This window comes from Salmo trutta, chromosome 27 (genome assembly GCF_901001165.1).
Source record: "Salmo trutta chromosome 27, fSalTru1.1, whole genome shotgun sequence".
NCBI classification, from domain to species: Eukaryota; Metazoa; Chordata; class Actinopteri; order Salmoniformes; family Salmonidae; genus Salmo; species Salmo trutta.
The window spans coordinates 28522867-28547696 of NC_042983.1; the positions used below are offsets into that span (position 1 = coordinate 28522867).

Below are 24830 nucleotides of genomic sequence, written 5' to 3' on the forward strand. Positions count from 1 at the left end.
TGATGCACAAAAAGCTAATTTCTCAAATTTGTTAACATCCCTGATAGTGAGCATTTCTCCTTTGCCAAGATAATCCATCCACCTGACTTATGTGGCATCCTAAGAAGCTGATTAAACAGCATGATCATTAAACAGGGGCACGTTGTGAACAGAGTGCCCCATGGAGGCGGTGGGGTTATTTACATTTAATTTACATTTACGTCATTTAGCAGACGCTCTTATCCAGAGCGACTTACAAATTGGTGAATTCACCTTATGATATCCAGTGGAACAACCACTTTACAATAGTACATCTATATATTTTTTGGGGGGGCGGGGGGGTTAGAAGGATTACTTTATCCTATCCCAGGTATTCCTTAAAGAGGTGGGGTTTCAGGTGTCTCCGGAAGGTGGTGATTGACTCCGCTGTCCTGGTGTTGTGAGGGAGCTTGTTCCACCATTGGGGTGCCAGAGCAGCGAACAGTTTTGTACTGGGCTGAGCGAGAACTGTGCTTCCGCAGAGGTAGGGAGGCGAGCAGGCCAGAGGTGGATGAACGCAGTGCCCTGCTTTGGGTGTAGGGACTTATCAGAGCCTGAAGGTACGGAGGTGCCGTTCCCCTCACAGCTCCGTAGGCAAGCACCATGGTCTTGTAGCAGATGCGAGCTTCAACTGGATTGCCATGCTGGAATACCCATCCATGACCAATTTTCAATGCCCTGGCTGAGGGAAGGAGGTTCTCACCCAAGATTTGACGGTACATGGCCCCGTCCATCGTCCCTTTGATGCGGTGAAGTTGTCCTGTCCCCTTAGCAGAAAAATACCCCAAAGCATGTTTCCACCTCCATGTTTGACGGTGGGGATGGTGTTCTTGGGGTCATAGGCAGCATTCCTCCTCCTCCAAATACGGCGAGTTGAGTTGATGCCAAAGAGCTCCATTTTGGTCTCATCTGACCACAACACTTTCACCCAGTTGTCCTCTGAATCATTCAGATGTTCATTGGCAAACTTCAGACGGGCATGTATATGTGCTTTCTTGAGCAGGGGGACCTTGCGGGCACTGCAGGATTTCAGTCCTTCACGGCGTAGTGTGTTACCAATTGTTTTCTTGGTGACTATGGTCCCAGCTGCCTTGAGATCATTGACAAGATCCTCCCGTGTAGTTCTGGGCTGATTCCTCACCATTCTCATGATCATTGCAACTCCACGAGGTGAGATCTTGCATGGAGCCCCAGGCCGAGGGAGATTGACAGTTCTTTTGTATTTCTTCCATTTGCGAGTAATCGCACCATTTGCGAGTAATCACATCAATCTGATTGATTGATTGCTTCTGTGGACAGGTGTCTTTTATACAGGTAACAAGCTGAGATTAGGAGCACTCCCTTTAAGAGTGCGCTCCTAATCTCAGCTCAGTACCTGTATAAAATACACCTGGGAGCCAGAAATCTTTCTGATTGTGTCACGCCCTGACCTGAGAGAGACGGTTTATTTCTCTATTTTGTTAGGTCAAGGTGTGGGGTGGGCATTCTATGTTTTATATTTCTATGTTTTGGCCAGGTATGGTTTCCAATCAGAGGCAGCTGCCTATTGTTGTCTCTGATTGGGAACCATACTTAGGCAGCCCTTTTTCCCTCCTTCAGTTGTGGGATCTTATTTTTGTGCTGCCTGCGAGACTTGACGGTCGTTTACCATTGTTTAATATTTTGTTTAAGTGTTCTGAGTAAAAATAAATATCAAGTACCACGCTGCACCTTGGTCTACTCCTTTGGACAACCATTACAGATTGAGAGGGGGTCGAATACTTATTTCCCTCATTAAAATGCAAATCAATTTATAACATTTTTGACATGCGTTTTTCTGGATTTTGTTGTTGTTATTCTGTCTCTCACTGTTGAAATAAACCTACCGTTAAAATTATAGACTGATCATTTCTTTGTCAGTTGGCAAACGTACAAAATCAGCAGGGGATCAAATACTTTTTTCCCTCACTGTATTGGCAGGCAAAAGCTACGAACAATGAACACATTGCATTTTATCGATGGCAATTTGAATGCACAGAGATACCGTGACGAGATCCTGAGGCCCACTGTCGTGCCATTCATCCGTCACCATCACCTCATGTTTTACCATGATAATGCACAGCCCCATGTCGTAAGGATCTGTACAATTCATGGAAGCTGAAAATGTTCCAGTTCTTCCATGGACTGCATATTCACCAGACATGTCACCCATTGAGCAGGTTTGGGATGCTCTGTATTAACGTGTACGACAGCGTGTTCCATTTCCCACCAATATCCAGCAACTTCACCCAGCCATTAAAGAAGACTGGGACAACATTCCACAGGCCACAATCAACAGCCAGATCAACTCTATGTGAAGGAGATGTGTTGCGCTGCACGAGGCAAATGGTGGTCACACCAGATACTGACTGGTTTCCTGATTCACGCCTCTAATTTCTTTCAAGGTATCTGTGACCAACATATGAACATCTGTATTCCCAGTCATGTGAAATCCATAGATTAGGGGCTAATAGATTTATTTACATTGACTGATTTTCTTATATGAACTGTAACTCAGTCAAATCTTTTAAATTGTTGCATGTTGCGTTTTAATTTTGTTCAGTATATACACTATGAGGTTGGAATAATACTGTGAAATTGTGAAAATAATGATAATGCCCTTTTAGTGTAAGAACTGAAATTTCAGCCTGTTTTGGTGGGAGGAAGTTTTGGCCTTCCATGGTGACATCACCATGACATAAATTAGCTAATAGGCCAATAAGAAAGAATGTTCCAAAACCTCTCTGCCAATAACAGTAAATGTACTGCTTCCCCTCCCCACTCAAAACACTCCCAGATAGTCCTAGCAAAATTCTTGAAACCCAGAAATGATTTGATATTGACATAAAAACTGCTTCATTGGACTTTTATGTAATGGCACAGAGCACGGTTTCGACTAACTTAACATATGGAAATGTTTTAAGATGTTTAAACAAGGATCATTTAGCTAATTGATTTTGAATTGTAAGACCCCTGTAGGTATAAAAACTTTTATGAAGTTTTTGATGAAACATTGAATTTGGCCTTACTGCTCTTAGCTTATAGAAACACATTGAATAACAGATTCATACATGTCAAAATAGAGAGACAAAAAATAAATCAAACGGAGTATGTTTTGAAGTGTCTGTCCTGTATCTGAGAGATTTAAGAAAGATCAGGAAATTATATATACACTAGATGACCAAAAGTATGTGGACACCTGCTTGTTGAACAGCTCATTCCAAAATCATGGGCATTAATATGGAATTGGTCCCCCCTTTGCTGCTATAACAGCCTCCACTCTCCTGGGAAGGCTTTCCAATAGATGTTGGAACATTGCTGCAGGGACTTGCTTCATTGAGCCACAAGAGCATTAGTGAGGTCGGGCACTGATGTTGGGGGATTAGGCCTGGTTTGCAGTCGTCGTTCCAATTAATCCCAAAGGTGTTCGATGGGGTGGAGGTCAGGGCTCTATGCAGGCCAGTCAAGTTCTTCCATACTGATCTCTACAAACCATTTCTGTATGGACCTCGCTGTGTGTACGGGGGCATTGTCATGCTGAAACAGGAAAGGGCCTTCCCCAAACTATTGCCACAAAGTTGGAAGCATAGAAATGTCTAGAATGCTGTAGCTTTAAGATTTCCCTTCACTGAAACTAAGGGGCCTAGCCCAAACCATGAAAAACAGCCCCAGACCATATTCCTCCTCCAACAAACTTTATAGTTGGCACTATGCAATTGGGCAGGTAGCGCTCTTCTGGCATCCACCAAACCCAGATTTGTCCGTCGAACTGCCAGATAGTCACTCCAGAGAATGCGTTTCCACTGCTCCAGAGTCCAATGGCGGCGAGCTTTACATCACTCCACCCAATGCTTGGCATTGCGCATGGTGATCTTAGGCTTGTGTGCAGCAGCTTGGCCATGGAAATCCATTTCATGAAGCTCCAGACGGACAGTTATTGTGCTGACATTGCTTCCAGAGGCAGTTTGGAACTCGGTAGTGAGTGTTGCTACCGAGGACAGATGATTTTTACGCGCTACGCGCTTCTGCACTCGGCGGTCCCCTTCTGTGAGCTTGTGTGGCCTATCACTCGCGGCTGAGCCGTTGTTGCTCCTACATGTTTCCAATTCACAATAACAGCACTTACAGTTGACCAGGGCAACTCTAGCAGGGAAGAAAGTTTATAAACTGACTTGTGGCTGAAATAGTCAAATCCACTAATTTGAAGGGGTGTCCACATACTTTTGTATATATAGTGTATATATATGTACATTTCTTCTTGCCATATTTAACCCCTTTTTTGGCACTACAGTACTTCCATATATACTTCCATTCATTTTTTAAACTGGTACTGGGCTACCTTCAGACAAGTCTTGAGACGGAGCCCATTTAAAAAATATATCTAGCTTTAACAGACGGATTTTGATGGGGATTGTTGTATTATGCTAATTAGATTTCAGGGGGACGTGGACATCGACTCTAGGGCGTTAGGAAATAAGATGGATAGAGAGTGGAAATACCTGCTGTTACTGAAAGATTTAAAAATGTAAATGTAAAGAAAAACTTGTTGACCTTTTAATTACAGTCAAGCTGTCATAGCCAACATTACTATTGGAGACTGAATCGTCAGTAACAGTAATACTGGAGCCAGTCTTCTTGGTGCTTTAAGTCACTCAGAGCTGCTATAGAGGATATTTTGAAATAAGGGCTGATGGGGGAACAGTTATTATTAAAGTATGATGAATTGTTCAACCTTTAGAAACTGATCTGAGAGGAGTATGTATTGGGATTTGTCTCCCTTGCTAGAGCCATCCAGAACATATCAAACAACAGACCCTGAACATGAAAGCTTCTGACTCTCTGATTGCTATTACTCACAATTTTAACATCAACGTTTACTATATTAAGCGCTCCGAACGAAATCAACGGCTAAATAATTTTCAAAGTGCGCCTCAGGCCATACAGGCATATTCTAATGCGTACCAAAATAAGGACATGAAAACTAGATTTAATATCTTAATGGCTTTGTGTGGAAAAAACAGGGGATAAAACAGAAATCCAATTAAAATCAGATGATTGGTACTGTGAGGTATAGTGTGGGAAATAGGCCTGTTTTGTCTAAGTGACTGACTATTTAAAGCTTTGATGAGATGACGCTGGTTACCACAGCCTTTTACTTTAACTGGAGTGCAACACTGTTAAGCAACAACAGGATTAAGCCTGTGCCGTGGCTAAACACAGCACCAAATCCTACAGTCATTTTCATTATTCAATAATATTGATATGATTTTACACATATTACAAACATTATGAAGGGCATACATGTGCTTAATTGTTTATTTTAAATTTTATTTGTACTTTTCTTTATGTGTGTGTGTGTGTGTGTGTGTGTGTGTGTGTGTGTGTGTGTGTGTGTGTGTGTGTGTGTGTGTGTGTGTGTGTGTGTGTGTGTGTGTGTGTGTGCGTGCGTGCGCTGACATTTTCTCTAATGCTTCTCAAGGTGACACGGACTCCATCCTCCTTCAGGGCTTGCCTTTCAATTCTTTTTGGGATTGAAATTATGATGAAGTCATTTTTCTCCAGAAATTGCCTATGTCACTTGTGGTATCTCTCTGTACATTTCTCAAGTGTATTTTCAATCTCTCTCTCTCATTCTCGCTCACTCTACTTTGACACTTCAGAAAGTTCAAGGTGGATGATATCCCACCGACACTTATTTATGCACAAAGACAGAAATGTTCCTTCGCATAGATTTACAGACACACATAGACCCAAATGCACACACACACACACACACACATAGTGAAAATCACCTGCTTGTTTCAGGAGAAAATAAAAGGCAATGTTGTACATGTCGTTTGAGACGAGAGGGGGAATCCTTAGAGACCATTGGCCTAATTTCTTATTTTCAGGAGGAAAACGATCTAATTATATGTAAGTTAACTTCCTGATGGTCGACTCAAGGGCGGGACAGAGTGGTATGAATGAGTTCTATCCTCAAAAAACAGGACAATCAGCACACTATCAGCACACAATCCCATCTCTTCTTGTCTCTTGTTCCTGCTCACACACACAATAGCCCTAATATTATCCTCTTTAATTCTGTGCTGTACGCACAAAGTGCTTGGGTGTGTGTGTGTGCGCATGTGCGTTCAAGTCTGTATGTGTGCGCTGTAATCAAAATGACATGTGCAACACACACACACAGAGACAGAGAGAGCAAGAGATGGTAGGCTTCAAGGGGACTCCTACGGTAGGTACACCTATAGCTCATCTCTTGGCAGTAGTACTGTAGACTACTTTATCACTGACCTCAACCCAGAGTCTCTCAGAGCGTTCACAGCCCCCTGACACCCCTCTAAGATCAGAGCAAAATCACAGTCTTCTTGAACAGAGCTATGCTCAATCATGAGGCATCAAATCCAAAGGAACTGAATAATATTAATAAATGCTATAGATGGAAGGAAAGTAGTGTGGAAACCTACCAAAAAACAATTAGGCAACAATTAATTCAATCCCTTTTAGACAACTTCCTGGACAAAAGGTTTCACTGTAATAGTGAAGGTGTAAACTTGGCAGTAGAAAACCTAAACAGTAAATTTGACCTCTCAGCTTCCCTATCAAATCTAAAAATGAAAATGAACAACATTGACAAATGGTTTGATGAAGAATGCAAAAACCTAAGAAAGAAATTGAGAAACCTACCCAACCAAAAACAGAGACCCAGAAAACCTGAGCCAGCACGTCAGAAATCATTCCATAGACTAACCACTTCTGGGAAAATTGGAAAACACTAAACGAACAACACAAAGAGTTATCTATCCAAAACAGAGATGTATGGGTAAACCAGATATCCAATCTTTTTGTCCATATAACAAAGAACAAACAGCAAAAACATATACAATTCACGTCTGTCAGAAGGATCGGACCAAAATGCAGCGTGTTCGTAGTTCCACATATCTTATTTACCGTGAAACTAAATGCAATACACTAAATACTTGAATACACAACCACAACAAACCGTGACGCAGAGAAACAAACACTACTCAAAAGATAATAACCCACAAAACAGGAAGAAAAAGCCCCTACTTAAATATGATCTCCAATCACAGGCAACGAGGATCAGCTGCCTCCAATTGGAGATCAACCCAAACAACCCCAACATAGAAATAGAAAAACAACAACTTAAACATAGAAATAGAAAACATAGAAAAACCCAAAACACCCCCTGTCACGCCCTGACCTACTCTACTATAGAAAATGACATCTTACTAGGGTCAGGACGTGACAATACATTATCAAATCTTAGAATCAACTATTAAAGACTACCAGAACCCACTGGATTCTCCAGTTACATTGAATGAACTACTGGACAAAATACAAACCCTCCAACCCAAAAAGGCCTGTGGTGTTGATGGTATCCTCAATTAAATGATAAAACATACAGACCACAAGTTCCAATTGGCTATACTTAAACTCTTTAAGATCATCCTTAGCTCTGGCATCTTCCCCAATATTTGGGACCAAGGACTGATCGCCCCAATCCACAAAAGTGGAGACAAATTCAACAGTAACATTGGGAAAATCCTCTGCATTATCATTAAAAGCAGACTTGTACATTTCCTCAGTGAAAACAACGTACTGAGCAAATGTCAGATTGGCTTTTTACAAAATTACCGTACGACAGACCACGTATTCACTCTGCACACCCTAATTGACAAACAAACAAACTAAAACAAAGGCAAAGTCTTCTCATGCTTTGTTGATTTCAAAAAAGCTTTTGACTCAATTTGGCATGAGGGTTTGCTATACAAATTGATGGAAAGTGGTGTTGGGGAAAAAACATACGACATTATAAAATCCATGTACACAAACAACAAGTGTGTGGTCAAAATTGGCAAAAAACACACATTTCTTTCCACAGGGCCGTCGGGTGAAACAGGGATGCAGCTTAAGCCCCACCCTCTTCAACATACATATCAACGAATTGGCGAGGGCACTAGAACAGTCTGCAGCACCCGGCCAAGTCAAATGTCTACTGTTTGCTGATGATATGGTGCTTCTGTCCCCAACCAAGGAGGGCCTACAGCAGCACCTATATCTTCTGCACAGATTCTGTCAGACCTGGGCCCTCACAGTAAATCTCATTAAGACAAAAATAATGGTGCTCCAAAAAAGGTTCAGTTGCCAGGACCACAACTATAAATTCTAACTAGACACCATTGCCCTACAGAACACAAAAAAATATGCATACCTTGGCCTAAAAATCAGCACCACAGGTAACTTACACAAAGCTATGAACGATCTGAGAGACAAGGCAAGAAGGGCATTCAATGCCATCAAAAGGAACATCAAATTCGACATACCAATTCAATTTAGCAAAAAAATACTTGAATCAGTCATAGAACCCATTGCCCTTTATGGTTGTGAGGTCTGGGGTCCGCTCACCAACCAAGAATTCCCAAAATAGGACAAACTGTAATGCCCTGGCCATAGAGAGGGTTTTTTTGTTCTTTATTTTGGTTAGGCCAGGGTGTTACATTGGGTGGGCGTTCTATGTTCCTTTTTCTATGTTTTGTATTTCTTTGTTTTGGGCCGTGTGTGGCTCCCAATCAGGCACAGCTGAAGCTCGTTGTTGCTGATTGGGAGTCACACATAAGGAGCATGTTTTTCCTTTGGGTTTTGTGGGTAATTGTTTTCTGTTTAGTGTGTTCCTAACAGAACTGTTGCTAGTCGTTTTTTGGTTGCTTTTGTATAGTGTTCGTTGATCATTAAAACCTTTTATGATGAACACTAACTCTGCTGCACCTTGGTCTCTCTCTCACGACAGCCCTTACACAAACACCATATTGAGACTCTGCATGCAGAATTCTGCGAAAATATCCTCTGTGTACAACGTAAAACACCAAATAACGCATGAGGAGCAGAATTAGGCCGATACCTGCTAATTATCAAAATCCAGAAAAGAGACGTTAAATTCTACAACCAGCTAAAAGGAAGCTATTCCCAAACCTTCCATAACAAACCCATCACCTGCAGAGAGATAAACCTAGAGAAGAGTCACCTTAGCAAGCTCTTCCTGGGGCTCTGTTCACATACACAAACAGACACCACAGAGCCCCAGGACGGCAACACAATTAGACCCAACCAAATCATGAGAAAACAAACAGATAATTACTTGAAAAAATAGAGCAAACTAGAATGCTATTTGGCCCTAAATAGAGAGTACACAGTGGCAAAATACCTGACCACCGTGACTGACCATAGCTTAAGGGAAGCTTTGACTACAGTATGTACAGACTCAGTGAGCATAGCCTTGCTATTGAGAAAGACCGCTGTAGGTAGACCTGGCTCTCAAGAGAAGACAGGCTATGTGCACACTGCCCACAAAATGAGGTTGAAACTGAGCTGCACATCCTAACCTCCTGCCAAATGAATGACCATATTCCCTGCTCATCTGCGTGAACGTGCCTTAGGCACGCTGCAAGGAGGCATGAGGACTGCAGATGTGGCCAGGGCAATAAATTGCCGTGTCTGTACAGTGAGACGCCTAAGACAGAGCTACAGGGAGACAGGATGGACAGCTGATCGTCCTCGCAGTGGCAGACCATGTGTAACAACACCTGCACAGGATCGGTACATCCGAACATCACACCTGCGGGACAGGTACAGGATGGCAACAACAACTGCCCGAGTTACACCAGGAATGAACAATCCCTCTATCAGTGCTCAGACTGTCCACAATAGGCTGAGAGAGGTTGGACTGAGGGCTTGTAGGCCTGTTGTAAGGCAGATCCTCACCAGACATCAACAACGTCGCCTATGGGCACAAACCCACCGTCGCTGGACCAGACAGGACTGGCAAAAAGTGCTCTTCACTGATGAGTCGCGGTTTTGTCTCACCAGGGGTGATGGTCGGATTCACGTTTATCATCGAAGGAATGAGCGTTACACTGAGGCCTGTACTCTGGAGCGGGATCGATTTGGAGGTGAAGGGTCCGTCATGGTCTGGGGCGGTGTGTCAGAGTATCATTGGACTGAGCATGTTGTCATTGCAGGCAATCTCAACGCTGTGCGTTACAGGGAAAACATCCTCCTCCCTCATGTGGTACCCTTCTTGCAGGCTCATCCTGACATGACACTCCAGCATGACAATGCCACCAGCCATACAGTGAGGGAAAAAAGTATTTGATCCCCTGCAAATTTTGTACGTTTGCCCACTGACAAAGAAAGATCAGTCTATAATTTTAATGCTAGGTTTATTTGAAGAGTGAGAGACAGAATAACAACAAGAAAATCCAGAAAAACGCATGTCAAAAATGTTATAAATTGATTTGCATTTTAATGAGGGAAATAAGTATTTGACCCCTCTGCAAAACATGACTTAGTGCTTGGTGGCAAAACGCTTGTTGGTAATCACAGAGGTCAGGCATTTCTTTTAGTTGGCCACCAGGTTTGCACACATCTTAGGAGGGAAAAAAAAAAAAAAAAAAATGGATTTGTCCCACTCCTCTTTGCAGATCTTCTCCAAGTCATTAAGGTTTTGAGGCTGACGTTTGCCAACTCGAACCTTCAGCTCCCTCCACAGATTTTCTATGGGATTAAGGTCTGGAGACTGGCTAGGCCACTCCAGGACCTTAATGTGCTTCTTCTTGAGCCACTCCTTTGTTGCCTTGGCCGTGTGTTTTGGGTCATTGTCATGCTGGAATACCCATCCACGACCCATTTTCAATGCCCTGGCTGAGGGAAGGAGGTTCTCACCCAAGATTTGACGGTACATGGCCCCGTCCATCGTCCCTTTGATGCGGTGAAGTTGTCCTGTCCCCTTTGCAGAAAAACACCCCCAAAACATAATGTTTCCACCTCCATGTTTGACGGTGGGGATGTTGTTCTTGGGGTCATGGGCAGCATTCCTCCTCCTCCAAACACGGCGAGTTGAGTTGATGCCAAAGAGCTCCATTTTGCTCTCATCTGACCACAACACTTTCACCCAGTTGTCCTCTGAATCATTCAGATGTTCATTGGCAAACTTCAGACGGGCATGTATATGTGCTTTCTTGAGTAGTGGGACCTTGCGGGCGCTGCAGGATTTCAGTCCTTCACGGCGTAGTGTGTTACCAATTGTTTTCTTGGTGACTATGGTCCCAGCTGCCTTGAGATCATTGACAAGATCCTCCCGTGTAGTTCTGGGCTGATTCCTCACCATTCTCATGATCATTGCAACTCCACGAGGTGAGATCTTGCATGGAGCCCCAGGCCGAGGGAGATTGACAGTTCTTTTGTGTTTCTTCCATTTGCGAGTAATCGCACCAACTGTTGTCACCTTCTCACCAAGCTGCTTGGCAATGGTCTTGTAGCCCATTCCAGCCTTGTGTAGGTCTACAATCTTGTCCCTGACATCCTTGGAGAGCCCTTTGGTCTTGGCCATGGTGGAGAGTTTGGAATCTGATTGATTGATTGCTTCTGTGGACAGGTGTCTTTTATACAGGTAACAAACTGAGATTAGGAGCACTCCCTTTAAGAGTGTGCTCCTAATCTCAGCTAATTACCTGTATAAAAGACACCTGGGAGCCAGAAATCTTTCTGATTGAGAGGGAGTCAAATACTTATTTGCAAATCAATTTATATCATCTTTGACATGCATTTTTCTGGATTTTTTTGTTGTTATTCTGTCTCTCACTGTTCAAATAAATCTACCATTAAAATTATAGACTGATCATTTCTTTGTGTCGCATCCTGACCAGTAAAAGGGGTTATTTGTTATTGTAGTTTGGTCAGGGCGTGGCAGGGGGTGTTTGTTTTCTGTGTTTCGGGTTTTTGGGGTTTTGTTCTATGTTATTCTATTTCTATGTGTTTATCTAGTTTTTGTATTTCTATGTTGGGGTTTTGGAACAACCTCCAATTAGAGGCAGCTGGTTGTCGTTCCCTCTAATTGGAGGCCATATTTAAGTGGGTTAGTTTTCTCTTGTGTTTGTGGGTGGTTGATTCTTGTTTAGTCTGTGCACCTTACGGGACTGTTTTTGTATTGTGTTTTGTTTTCCTTCAATAAAAGAAGATGATAAATATACCCGCTGCATTTTGGTCCACTCCATACGACGACCGTTACACTTTGCCAGTGGGCAAACGTACAAAATCAGCAGGCGATCAAATACTTTTTTCCCTCACTGTACTGCTCGTTCTATGCGTGATTTCCTGCAAAACAGGAATGTCAGTGTTCTGCCATGGCCAGCGAAGAGCCCGGATCTCAATCCCATTGAGCACATCTGGGACCTGTTGGATCGGAGAGTGAGGTTTAGGGCCATTCCACCCAGAAATGTCCGGGAACTTGCAGTTGCCTTGGTAGAAGAGTGGGGTAACATCTCACAGCAAGAACAGGCAAATCTGGTGCAATCCATGAGGAGGAGATGCACTGCAGTACTTAATGCAGCTGGTGGCCACACCAGATACTGACTGTTACTTTTGATTTTGATCCCCCCCTTTGTTCAGGGGACATTATTCAATTTCTGTTAGTCACATGTCTGTGGAACTTGTTCAGTTTATATCTCAGTTGTTGAATCTTGCTATGTTCATAAAAAGTTTGCTGAAGTTTGCTGAAAATAAACGCAGTTGACAGTGAGAGGACGTTTCTTTTTTTGCTGAGTTTATGTTTACTTTTGTACTTTTAACTATTTGCACATAATATGACATTTGAAATGTCTATTATTTTGGAACTCTTGTGAGTGTAATGATTACTGTTAATTTTTATTGTTTATTTCACTTTTGTTTATTTTCTACTTCACTTGCTTTGGCAATGTTAACATATGTTTCCCATGGCAATAAAGCCCTTACATCAAAATGTAATTCAATTGAAATTGGGAGAGAGAGAGAGAGAGAGAGAGAGAGATACAGAGATAGATACAATGAGAGAGAAAGTGATACAGAGAGATCATTTCATAACAGTTTTAAACATGGCTGGGGTGAAACAAGCAGGTCAAATGTAGAAAGACCACATAGGAGAACATTTATGAGAGGAAGAGAACAAATCCAAGGAGGTAAAGTGAAGCAGTAGCGCTGAATCAGATAGAAAGACAGACTGAGAGGGAGAGACCTTGGATCCTGTCTCTGGTCTGAGTGCTTTTCAATGCATTCCCCAAGCTAAGCCCTTGGGCATGGCCCAGTCACTTCCTTTCTCACTCTGCTTAGACACCATATGGCAGCAGACTTCTTCAATTCAGAATTACACACTTAGTATACCAGTAGTTGTACTTACAAGGAGGATATTTCATAAGCCTATAGTAGAATGAATATTATTTTATATTTTTTTCTATGGCGGTCTATCTTCCGTTTCCTAGCTAAAGGAACCTCCACCAACACAAGAATGTTATCCTCTATTTTTTTCCTTCTCAAGGAACAATGTAGTGTCACATCATTTTAGTTCCATGTCATCAATAGGTTTTCTCTCAGTTGATAAGGCATCAGTATGAGAGGTAATCCTCCTTAATGGATCCTTAGAGCTCAGATGGCTCCTGCTTACTATGCTGTATGCCATTAAGATCACTGAAGCAAACAAAGAGCACATGAGGACAGGTTGTATTGCCTGAACAAAAAGGAAAAGCTTTTTGTATTTTGACACAGCCCACTCCTTCCTTTCTTCCCTTCTCCCTCTCTCCCTCTCTCCCTCTGGATGTCTGTCTCTCTTCAGGACCATCTTTTTGACCAGTCTAGCCTTTTGTCACACTTGCTTTGGTCATTACATCACAATTACGGAGCTGTTGGTACAAGAGAAATGAGAGATAAAAATATAATGGATGAAAAAAGCAAGGAATGAAATGTAGGTCAGTGGAGATGTGCTCAGGGCTGTTTCTCTCTCTCCCCCTCTTTCTGTCTCTCTCTCTTTCCTTGCCTTTCCAGGTCCAACACTCTGACGCCACAACTACAGGGGCTATGGGGCAGGGGGCTATAGACTGCAAACCAACATATACTCTTGCATGTAAAGGTGCTTACATCTATGGTCAAAGTATGTCCATCATAAGCCTAATAATCTCCATGAAATACAATTGGAATACAACTGTAGCTGGGCTACTCAGAATGAAAAAACAAGATGTGTTGCTAAAATCTCAGTAAGGCAGTAATTATCCCATAAGTGATGAGGTAGAGTCACTGCAATGCATGCTTATGACATAACGGTTCAGATTGCGATAGAGTGAAACTGTAGGTACACTGAAGTACAGTGAAGTCAGACATAATAGGAAGTAATGTAATGCGGGGTCAGTCAGGGGTCAGAGCTGGTCAGGCTGGGGTAAGAATGGCATAATAAGATCTCTAAATCAAATCAAATTGTATTGGTCACATACACATGTTTACCAGATGTTATTGCGGGTGTAGTGAAATGCTTGTGTTTCTAGCTCCGACAGTGCAGTAATGTCTAACAAGTAATATCTAACAATTTCCCAACATATACCCAATAGACACAAATCTAAGTAAGGAATGGAATTAAGAATATATACAGTACATATATGGACGAGCAATGTCAGAGCGACATAGACTAAGATACAGTAGAATAGAATAGAAGTATACAGTATATACATATGAGATGAGTAATGCAAGATATGTAAACATTATTAAAGTGACTAGTGTTCCATTTATTAAAGTGGTCAGTGATTTCAAGTCTACATATATATATATATATATATATATATATATATATATATATATATATATATATATATAGGCAGCATGCCTCTATGTGCTAGTGATGGCACAATGGGACAACTCCATGATCATCACCACACATGACCTTTAATCCCTCTTCACTACACAGGGGCCTACATTGAACATAGGCTTAATTTGAATTGGCTCTGTGTGTTACTTACCGGTAATTCCTCGTTATTGAAGATGTGAATTGTTTGTTCATCTCTGTGATGCTCTGCATAAAACATTGCATGTTTCTTCACTCTAATTGAATATGCCTGAATATGGTTATTGGTAATGTAAGTTGAGGGTCAGAGTACAGGTGGATGGAGGACTTCCTGTAGGAGCAAGGACTGGATGGTCACCATCACCCACAACCACTGAGGGCCACAAATAAAAAATGTCTGTTTTCAATAAAGCAATTTCAAGGTAAAACATTTGGTAAACACAATAATTTCCTAAAACACAGATTCATCATATATTAGTCATGTGTAAAATGCCATAAAGAAAAAACAGGTTAGTTCACTAAAACAAAACATAAATCCTCATAAAATAGCCGTACAGTAATTTTGTGTATTTATTTCCTGCCGCTGATTTATGATTTTCCAATAATGGTATGGTCCAGATGAAGGCCAGGTTTTAAAGTGTATTTAAACTCCTTCATTTCTGTCCTGATCAGAGAGGGGCAATGTTGGCATGCTGCCAGTTAGGGATTGAGCCCTGGTTATTTTGACTACTATGATTTGAGTTACATGCAGTTATCCCCAGTGTATGTTTCTTATTTTCATCATCCTGTTTCTTATTCTGTTTTGTACATATAGTTTGTCAGTTTCTCCTGCTCTGTAAAAAAACACACTCATCCTGGGCATATGCACAGGGAACCACTGTATGTGCTTTGCAGAAGAAACACTAGACATGTAGCCTAATGGCATCCTCTCAGTGACACATAAGCATTTGAACAGCAACATTTTACTGATTACCAATTGAATAGCCTATTTAAATATATATATATATATTTCCATGGTTCTGTTCTACTATTTAATTCACAGCCATTACAGTGTTTAACATCCAAGGAACATTTTAAATATTTACCAGAGAATGTTGAACTGTGTATCAATAAACTATTTAGATACAACCATTTATCAAATCCCAATTCTGAAAGATTTCAAGATTTGCTCATCTAACTGGGGTAGCCTAGGCTATAATACCTAATTGTAAGATATGTATAGGCCTATACATTCAAACAGCATTTCTGTAACCTATTGCTTAGACTGCAAACTGTCTGTGAACTTAGAGACGTGTGATTTCCCCCGCCTTCCATAGTCAACTCTAAAGAAAACGTATTCATGTAGACAGACTTAACCCAAACGCTCCATCTTTTGACTCCAATTCAATAGGTTCTACATATGTCCGTTAGATAGTTAGGTTATGTGTTATTGTAGGCTAACTAACTGTTTGTAAACACAATGTATTTGGGAGGATGATATATCTTATCCTCACTATTATGTATGTGCGTTACAGATGACAGTGCCCTCACGCGCAGACGGATACTGTCTAGTATGGGCTACTACACTCACACTCATTGGGGACGTTCGAGAGTGGGAGGAGCAGAAAGTGCTAGTCCAATCCCTGCTCCTGTAAGCCTCTAGCGCTCTCCCCTCCGCCGGGGGGAAACAGTGAAAACCTCGGGTTGATGTGCAGACGCAGATGTCATGTGAAAACTCGCATGCTCGCTGCGCGCACGACTCAAACCGTCCGACTACCGCTCCAGACTCCACCGTCCGCGCTCTGCCCAGTGCGTCACCAAGCTCGAGCCCGTTCTGGACTGGAATGCTTTTGCACATAAAAAACACTCCTTGAATGAACGTGGACGACGCCGAATATTAACATTGTTTTTTTTTGCCAGAGGATATTGCTTTTTTAAGTCTTTATGTTTGTTTCTTCATGACTGCTGCATTCGGAAGCGAATCGCACCACAACCACTATGCGAGGTAAGGAGAATCCAACTGCTTTTGACAGCTCATTTAAATAGCTGGCCATGGAGCGCGTGTGGCGCCCGGCTGCTATATCCCTCACATCCACTCACTCACATCACACTGGTATCCCACACATCCATTCGGGACTGTAGTTATGTTGTGTGTGGGCTGTGTAAACTTACTCTGGAAGTTTTTTCAGCCTAACTTGCTCATACAGCCTCAGTCAGACTATTAGCCCAAGTGTGAGGATAACATGGCCATGTATTGTCATTATTGTAGCCTATTCGGATGTTCGTGTGTGTGTGTGTGCGTGTGTGTGTGTGTGTGGTCCATCAAACACCTTGCATTAAGTGAGTGACAGTGTTTGAGTTAACTCCACACTCCACTAGTTTGGAGGAACTTCTACTCACTACAAACAAATGGGCGCGCGTGAAGACCTCTATTGCCAGTGATGATTTAAAGAAACAACTATTTTCTCAGAGAGCAGCAGATATAGGCTGTGTGTACCAGACCGCCATGGTGCTAGGGCCAAGCGCGGAGGTTCTGTGTTCCAACGCGTTATGCGCTCTACTAACCCATTTCCGTCAGTCAAGCGCCGCACCGCGCCGAAAGCATCGAAATGCAGTGCCCCCCAGGTCCAACACATACACACACGCGCGCGCACACACACGCACACGCACACACACCAGAGAGAGTGAGTGATAAAGAACTGACCCCCGTCTTCCAGACGGAAGTTCACTCCACAGCTCTTCCTCTTTCTCCCGGTCTCAATCATGTGCATTAGATCAAAGGCTTTTAATGCTGAATAGTAGGCCTATTTTACATCTCCTACAAATTATGCCAGAATGGCAAAACAGTGGCAATACAGTTCCTGCCAATAATTGAACAAATTAACGTATACATGATTACTAATTGTGGGCAAATTACATAGGTAGTGTTATTAAGATGATCACTATAACGTATTCATTGTAAAATAAATACAATCACTAAAAATATAACCCATGAAGAAACTAAGCCTACAGAAATGATTATCATTACATAAAAGTAGCCTATAATCTGTTTTTTTAATGAAAGACAGGTGATAGCCTCACTGGGAGGTAGGCTATTGCCTCTGTTGTTCAGACAACATACTCATTCTACGTTGTATACCTATAATCGCAAATGATAATAAAACATAATTATGTTAATAATGAAGTGAGGTTTAACTAAACTGTAGACTTCTGAATTATAGGCAATTTAACGTTAATCATTGATTATCAACGGGTAGCTTAATTTGAGTTTGTCAAATAGAAAACATGGGATGGTGCATACAGACATTGCTGTTGTAATAATAGCATTCAAATTATTATTATTATTATATTATTCCCCTGTTAATATTTGCCAATTGTTGAAGTTCTAGATATTCTAGTCAATATTTAGCCTATTTAACATAATTAATTTAGGCCACAACACTTTTGTGATATTAATAGTATTTTTCTCTTTTCTTTTCGTGACTATTATGGTGTCCCTTGCTAGCTAATGCTATTTGGCTTTGAAAGTCAAGCGCTTCCTTGCATTAACCTTTTACGTTATAGTCGTGGTGGGTAAAAGAGGCTCTCTCTCTCCCTCCCAGTCTTCCTCTCTCTCTCTGCACGCCCCAAAGGGTTTTGTCGGATATGATTAAATCAGTGTGCGCCAGGCGGCCCCTCTCCCAACCTTTGCGGCCTGTGGAGTCTATGCTGCTCACAGAGAAATACACTCCCATCCACGAGGTTATAAAAAAATAAAGGGCCCCACAATATGTCTTGTTTAATTATCATTTAGCAATTGCCAAAATTCCTGTCCCGACTGACTGACGGACGATGATGTAGCATATGCTAGACTAATAATCACAACGAAACAAGGGAGAAAGGAAAATAGTGAAAAATAGATAAGTTGGTTATCAAATAATTCTCATTGTCGCGGCTGTTATAGGCCTACTGTTAGGCTAAATATACGTTATTCAAGGTCAAACATGTTGGAAACCCTCTGAAACAATTAGCATATAACAGGGGTGCCAAACTCATTCCACATGAACCAAGTGTGTGCGGGTTTTTGTTTTTTTCTTTCAATTAAGACCTAGACAACCAGGTTAGGGGAGTTCCGTACTAATTAGTGACCTTAATGCATCAATCAAGTACAAGGGTGGAGCGAAAACCCGCAGACACTCGGCCCTCTGTGGAATGAGTTTGACACATCTGGCGTAAAGCCCAACCTGAACTGCCCTAAAACATTTTTTTTAAATAAGAACGCGCTCAAGTCAAATGTTTTTTACGTATTCTTGTTAATAGCTGGTATTTTTATTTCCCTGATTTGATTCCATTAACTCATTCTTAGATTTTAATGTTTGGGGTCCGAGCATTTAGTTTCCCAAGTGAACCTTCTCCTGATTTCTTTTTTACTGCCAATTAAATAACTTCAAACCCGTTATGATCTTGTTGACCAGGCTATCACTAATAATTGGTTTATACAAGTTCTCTAATCACTGAACTTTATTTTTCTGTCATTCTAATAATCAAACAGTCTACTTCTTTAATTAACAAACATTGTCCTTTCAAATTAAATCATGTTTGGTTTATTTTCTGCATCTTTTTCTAAGGTTTCATACCTCAAATCAATTCACATTCTAGAATCATATTGGTGCAGATGGATTAGTTTCTTTCGATTTGATTAGGCCTATGTTTGGTCAGGGGGCTTTAGAAACCACCTGCATTTTACTGTACACTCCCACCACCACACACACAAACACAGTGAACCACCCAAAACAGTCCTTCATTATAATAAGCACAATGATGCCTCCATGCAAGTGCACATGATCAAGATCACATACATACATTCTCAAAGATATGGGAATACATGCATAGGCCTAATAAACATGGCCAAACACACTTAAATTAATAATATATATATGTGTATATATATATATATATATATATATATATATATATATATATATATGTGTGTGTAGGCTGCATGCACGAATGCATACCAACAAATAAACACACACACACACACACACACACACACACACACACACACACACACACACACACACACACACACACACACACACACACACACACACACACACACACACACACACACACACACACACACACACACACACACACACACACACACACACACAGGCAATGACAATCTACTGCAATGCAATCCAATTGTCTACACTTCATACGATTTATTCCTGTGTTTGTGTGTGTGTGTGTTTGTGTGTGTGTGGGTGTTCAGTGAGATAGACTGAGTCTTGTGCTTTGTATTGCTGATCAGATTATGCTGCTGATGCCAGTATTACCCAGGCTAACCCTCCCATAGACGGTATAGGTCACTGAGTTTAGTCCAGGGCAGAAGGAGGATGGCTCATGGGTCAGAGGTGGGCTATTTGCAGCGAGATCACACCAGATAGACTTCAGTATTCAACATTTGTCCAGGTCCCCAGGATGTCAGGAGATGCCTTCATACCGTCCACTAGGGCCAACGTGAGCACGTATTACCATCTAGTAGGCTCGCAGCTTATTAGGGCATTGTGTTAAACTGTGAGCTTCGGCTCTGAGGATTGCAGGTTCAATCGCAGTGCTTTAAAAAATATATATATATTTAATCTTTATTTAACTCAGTGCTAGGCACTTTTTGTATTTTTTTTCCTGTTTTAACCTTATCTCAAACCTTAACCCTTACCTTAACCAGTCAGAATGAATGCCTAAACTTAACCGTCAAGGTTTTTTCTGTTATAACAACCTTAATTAACCCTCACCTACCATTTCACTTCACCTGAGGTGAAGATAGAAAGAAAGAAAGAAAGAAAGAAAGAAAGAAAGAAAGAAAGAAAGAAAGAAAGAAAGAAAGAAAGAAAGAAAGAAAGAAAGAAAGAAAGAAAGAGAGAAAGAAAGAAAGAAAGAAAGAAAGAAAGAAAGAAAGAAAGAAAGAAAGAAAGAAAGAAAGAGGAGGATCGGAGATATTCATTCTAAATGAATGATGTCACTTCTTCTATGATGTTTATTATCAACATAACACAAAGCCGTGCAGTATAACTATAGTGGTGATTCTGTAGGTATCACTTAGAGCTGTTTATTATCAACATAACACAAAGCCGTGCAGTATAACTATAGTGGTGATTCTGTAGGTATCACTTAGAGCTGTTTATTATCAACATAACACAAAGCCGTGCAGTATAACTATAGTGGTGATTCTGTAGGTATCACTTAGAGATGTTTATTATCAACATAACACAAAGCCGTGCAGTATAACTATAGTGGTGATTCTGTAGGTATCACTTAGAGCTGTTTATTATCAACATAACACAAAGCCGTGCAGTATAACTATAGTGGTGATTCTGTAGGTATCACTTAGAGATGTTTATTATCAACATAACACAAAGCCGTGCAGTATAACTATAGTGGTGATTCTGTAGGTATCACTTAGAGCTGTTTATTATCAACATAACACAAAGCCGTGCAGTATAACTATAGTGGTGATTCTGTAGGTATCACTTAGAGCTGTTTATTATCAACATAACACAAAGCCGTGCAGTATAACTATAGTGGTGATTCTGTAGGTATCACTTAGAGCTGTTTATTATCAACATAACACAAAGCCGTGCAGTATAACTATAGTGGTGATTCTGTAGGTATCACTTAGAGATGTTTATTATCAACATAACACAAAGCCGTGCAGTATAACTATAGTGGTGATTCTGTAGGTATCACTTAGAGCTGTTTATTATCAACATAACACAAAGCCGTGCAGTATAACTATAGTGGTGATTCTGTAGGTATCACTTAGAGATGTTTATTATCAACATAACACAAAGCCGTGCAGTATAACTATAGTGGTGATTCTGTAGGTATCACTTAGAGCTGTTTATTATCAACATAACACAAAGCCGTGCAGTATAACTATAGTGGTGATTCTGTAGGTATCACTTAGAGCTGTTTATTATCAACATAACACAAAGCCGTGCAGTATAACTATAGTGGTGATTCTGTAGGTATCACTTAGAGATGTTTATTATCAACATAACACAAAGCCGTGCAGTATAACTATAGTGGTGATTCTGTAGGTATCACTTAGAGCACAAAGCCGTGCAGTATAACTATAGTGGTGATTCTGTAGGTATCACTTAGAGCACAAAGCCGTGCAGTATAACTATAGTGGTGATTCTGTAGGTATCACTTAGAGCACAAAGCCGTGCAGTATAACTATAGTGGTGATTCTGTAGGTATCACTTAGAGCACAAAGATAAACATTGTTGTCCTCCAGTGTGCACTCCATTTCTGTTTTGTGTTGGGGAAAAATACTCTCTGAGGTATTGAAGTGAACGTCATTACATTCATTTAATCTGGTCATCCTATGCACAGAAATCTCAGTCAAGTAATTAGGGATGCACGATATATCGGTGAGCATATCGAAATCGGCCGATATTAGCTAAAAATGCAAAAATCGGCATCAGCCCAATGTCTAGTTTAACGCCAATTTGCAAAATCGATGTCAAAGCTGACATGCATACCTATATAACGTAAGTAGATGACGTAATGACGCCACAAAAAATACAGAGCTACACAGAACAAAAGCAGAAAGATACTAAGTGGACACTTCCAACAACTAAACAAGTTCAAGTCCAGCAGTCATTTGAAAGAGTAAGAACATTTCAGCGAGACAACTCAAAGGTGAAATCCATTAACACCAAGATAATGGAATTCATTGCCCTTGACAATCAACCATCCTCTCTCGTGGAGGATGTTGGCTTTCGCCGACTGGTCGAGCCCCGGTACATACTAATTTTCAGATGTTGCCCTACTGGAGTTACACAGTATTGTTGAAATGTTAATCTATGAGCTACTTGCTATGAGCGTCACTGCTATTAGCTTCACGACTGACATTTGGACCAGCGATGTCAGTCCCATGAGCATGCTGAGTATGACAGCACAGTGGGTCGACGAGGATTTCGTACTGAGGAAAGCCGTATTGCATGCTCAAGAATGTGCTGATTCTCATACCGCTGCTGCCATTTCAATGGCATTTGAGAACATGTTTGAAACTTGGAAATATGAACACACTCCTAGCGCCATTTGAACAACTGACTGGAGAAATAAGCTAATCAACTGCGTCTGCAGCAGACGTGATACCCTCTGTCATGGCATTGAAACGCTGCTCAACAAAACCGCCGACAGACCGGGGGGTTAAAACTTACAAAAGTACTCGAGGCTGTGAACAAGTGATTCGGTGGCATTCTCTCTGAGCCTCTGTACTGTGTCGCCGCCATGCTCGATGCTAGGTACAAGGACCGTTACTTCGATGCAGACAAGAAACAGGGTTTACGTGAAATGTTACATACACAGCTGGACGAGATGGAAACGGACACAGTGACAGTGCGCATCGAGGAAGAGAGGCCACGGATAGACAGAGCTGAAACTTCACTGTTTGACGTATATGATCAAATCCTGGTTCAGAATGAAACGACTGAACAAATGAACAACGAAACAGCACAGCAAGTAAGTGAAAGAAATGGGTCTTGATTATGTTTTACTGATAATGCCTAAATGCCTAAATGCCAGCAAAAAAACTTTTTGTTCAGTGTGTGTGTGTGTGTGTGTGTGTGTGTGTGTGTGTGTGTGTGTGTGTGTGTAACACCTTTATTTAACTTGGCAAATCAGTTAAGAACAAATTCTTATTTACAATGACGGCCTACCCCAGCCATACCCGTACAACGCTGGGCCAATTGTGCGCCGCCCTATGGGACTCCCAATCACGGCCGGATGTGATACAGCCTGGATTCAAACCAGGGACTGTAGTGACGCCTCTTGCACTGAGATGCAGTGCCTTAGACCGCTGCGTCCGTGTGTGTGTGTTAACTATTTAACTGTACTAGAATGCTTAAAAGGCCGCAACATTTTTAAATATCGGTTATCGGTATCGTTTTTTTTGGCAAGGAAAATATCAGATATCGGTATCGGCCAAAAATGTCATATCAGTAATCCTATAGATATATTCCCAAACTGCTAATTTCTGCCTGTAGGACTAGTTAACAAAGCCTTTCCATCAACACCTTAGTTTATACCCCGATCCCATTAACAACCATATGGTCTATCCATTAAAAACTCATGGACAATATGGACACAGACATACAAGTTATTAATGTATAAATGACCAAAGTTGCCATTGATTTCTATAGATTCCAGTAATTTGGTATATTACAAGTAGCTTTGCAACCCTGGTTCCCCCTTTCACTGTCTTCTCTCTCTCTCTCTCTCTCTCTCTCTCGGCGCATTTGAGTGGATCACTTTTTTCAAGTCGGGGACTAGCATTTCAAAGTCTGTTGCATTATGGGGCTAAAAATTGTTAGACGCATGTTTACATGTTGACTGCATGAACAACAACCATGTGATCAAAGGTCATGATGTTTCGACTGTGATTGACTTCAATTTTCTGCAGTTGCTCTTCACCAGCTGCAACTTGTAGTCATCGCATGGATTGTGGGAGGCACTATTTGTCATCCAATCATTAGAGTGTCTTGTTTGACCCACATGAACGGGACCAAAGACGTGACTAAACAGCAAGCAACTTTGTCGCGATTCATATGTATACAGTGGATATGTACATATTAACAGTGGTGGAAAAAGTACTCAATTGTCATACTTGAGTAAAAGTAAAGATACCTTAATAGAAAATGACTCAAGTAAAAGTGAAAGTCACCCAGGAAAATACTACTTGAGTAAAAGTATATTTAAGTATCAAAAGTAAATGGAATTGCTAAAAATGTACTTAAGTATCAAAAGTAAAAGTATAAACCATTTCAAATTCCTTATATTAAGCAAACCAGACGGCACCATTTTATAGTTTTGAAAAAAATTGACGAATAGCCAGGTGCACACTCCAACACTCACATAATTTACAAACAAAGCATTTGTGTTTAGTGATTGTCAGATCAGAGGCAGTAGGGATGACCAGGGATGTTCTCTTGATAAGTGTGTGAATTGGACCATTTTCCTGTCAAAATGTAGAGTACTTTTGGGTGTCAAGGAAAAAGTATGAAGTAAAAAGTACATTATTTTCTTTAAGAATGTAGTGAAGTAAAAGTATAAAATATAAATAGTAAAGGTTAGATACCCTCAAAAACTACTTAAGTAGTACTTT

The 24830-nt window shown here is 41.1% G+C and overlaps 1 protein-coding gene across 1 annotated transcript in view; it reads left to right on the top strand.

Annotated features, from left to right (window-relative positions):
- The first annotated feature begins 16404 nt into the window (after positions 1 to 16404).
- Positions 16405 to 24830, top strand: part of LOC115164812 (nuclear receptor ROR-beta) — a 42561-nt gene continuing 34135 nt past the window's right edge. Inside the window, exon 1 of the mRNA XM_029717626.1 lies at positions 16405 to 16676. Within this exon, the coding sequence (XP_029573486.1) occupies positions 16670 to 16676 (7 nt within the window). The 5' untranslated portion in view covers positions 16405 to 16669. The remainder of the gene's footprint in view (positions 16677 to 24830) is intronic.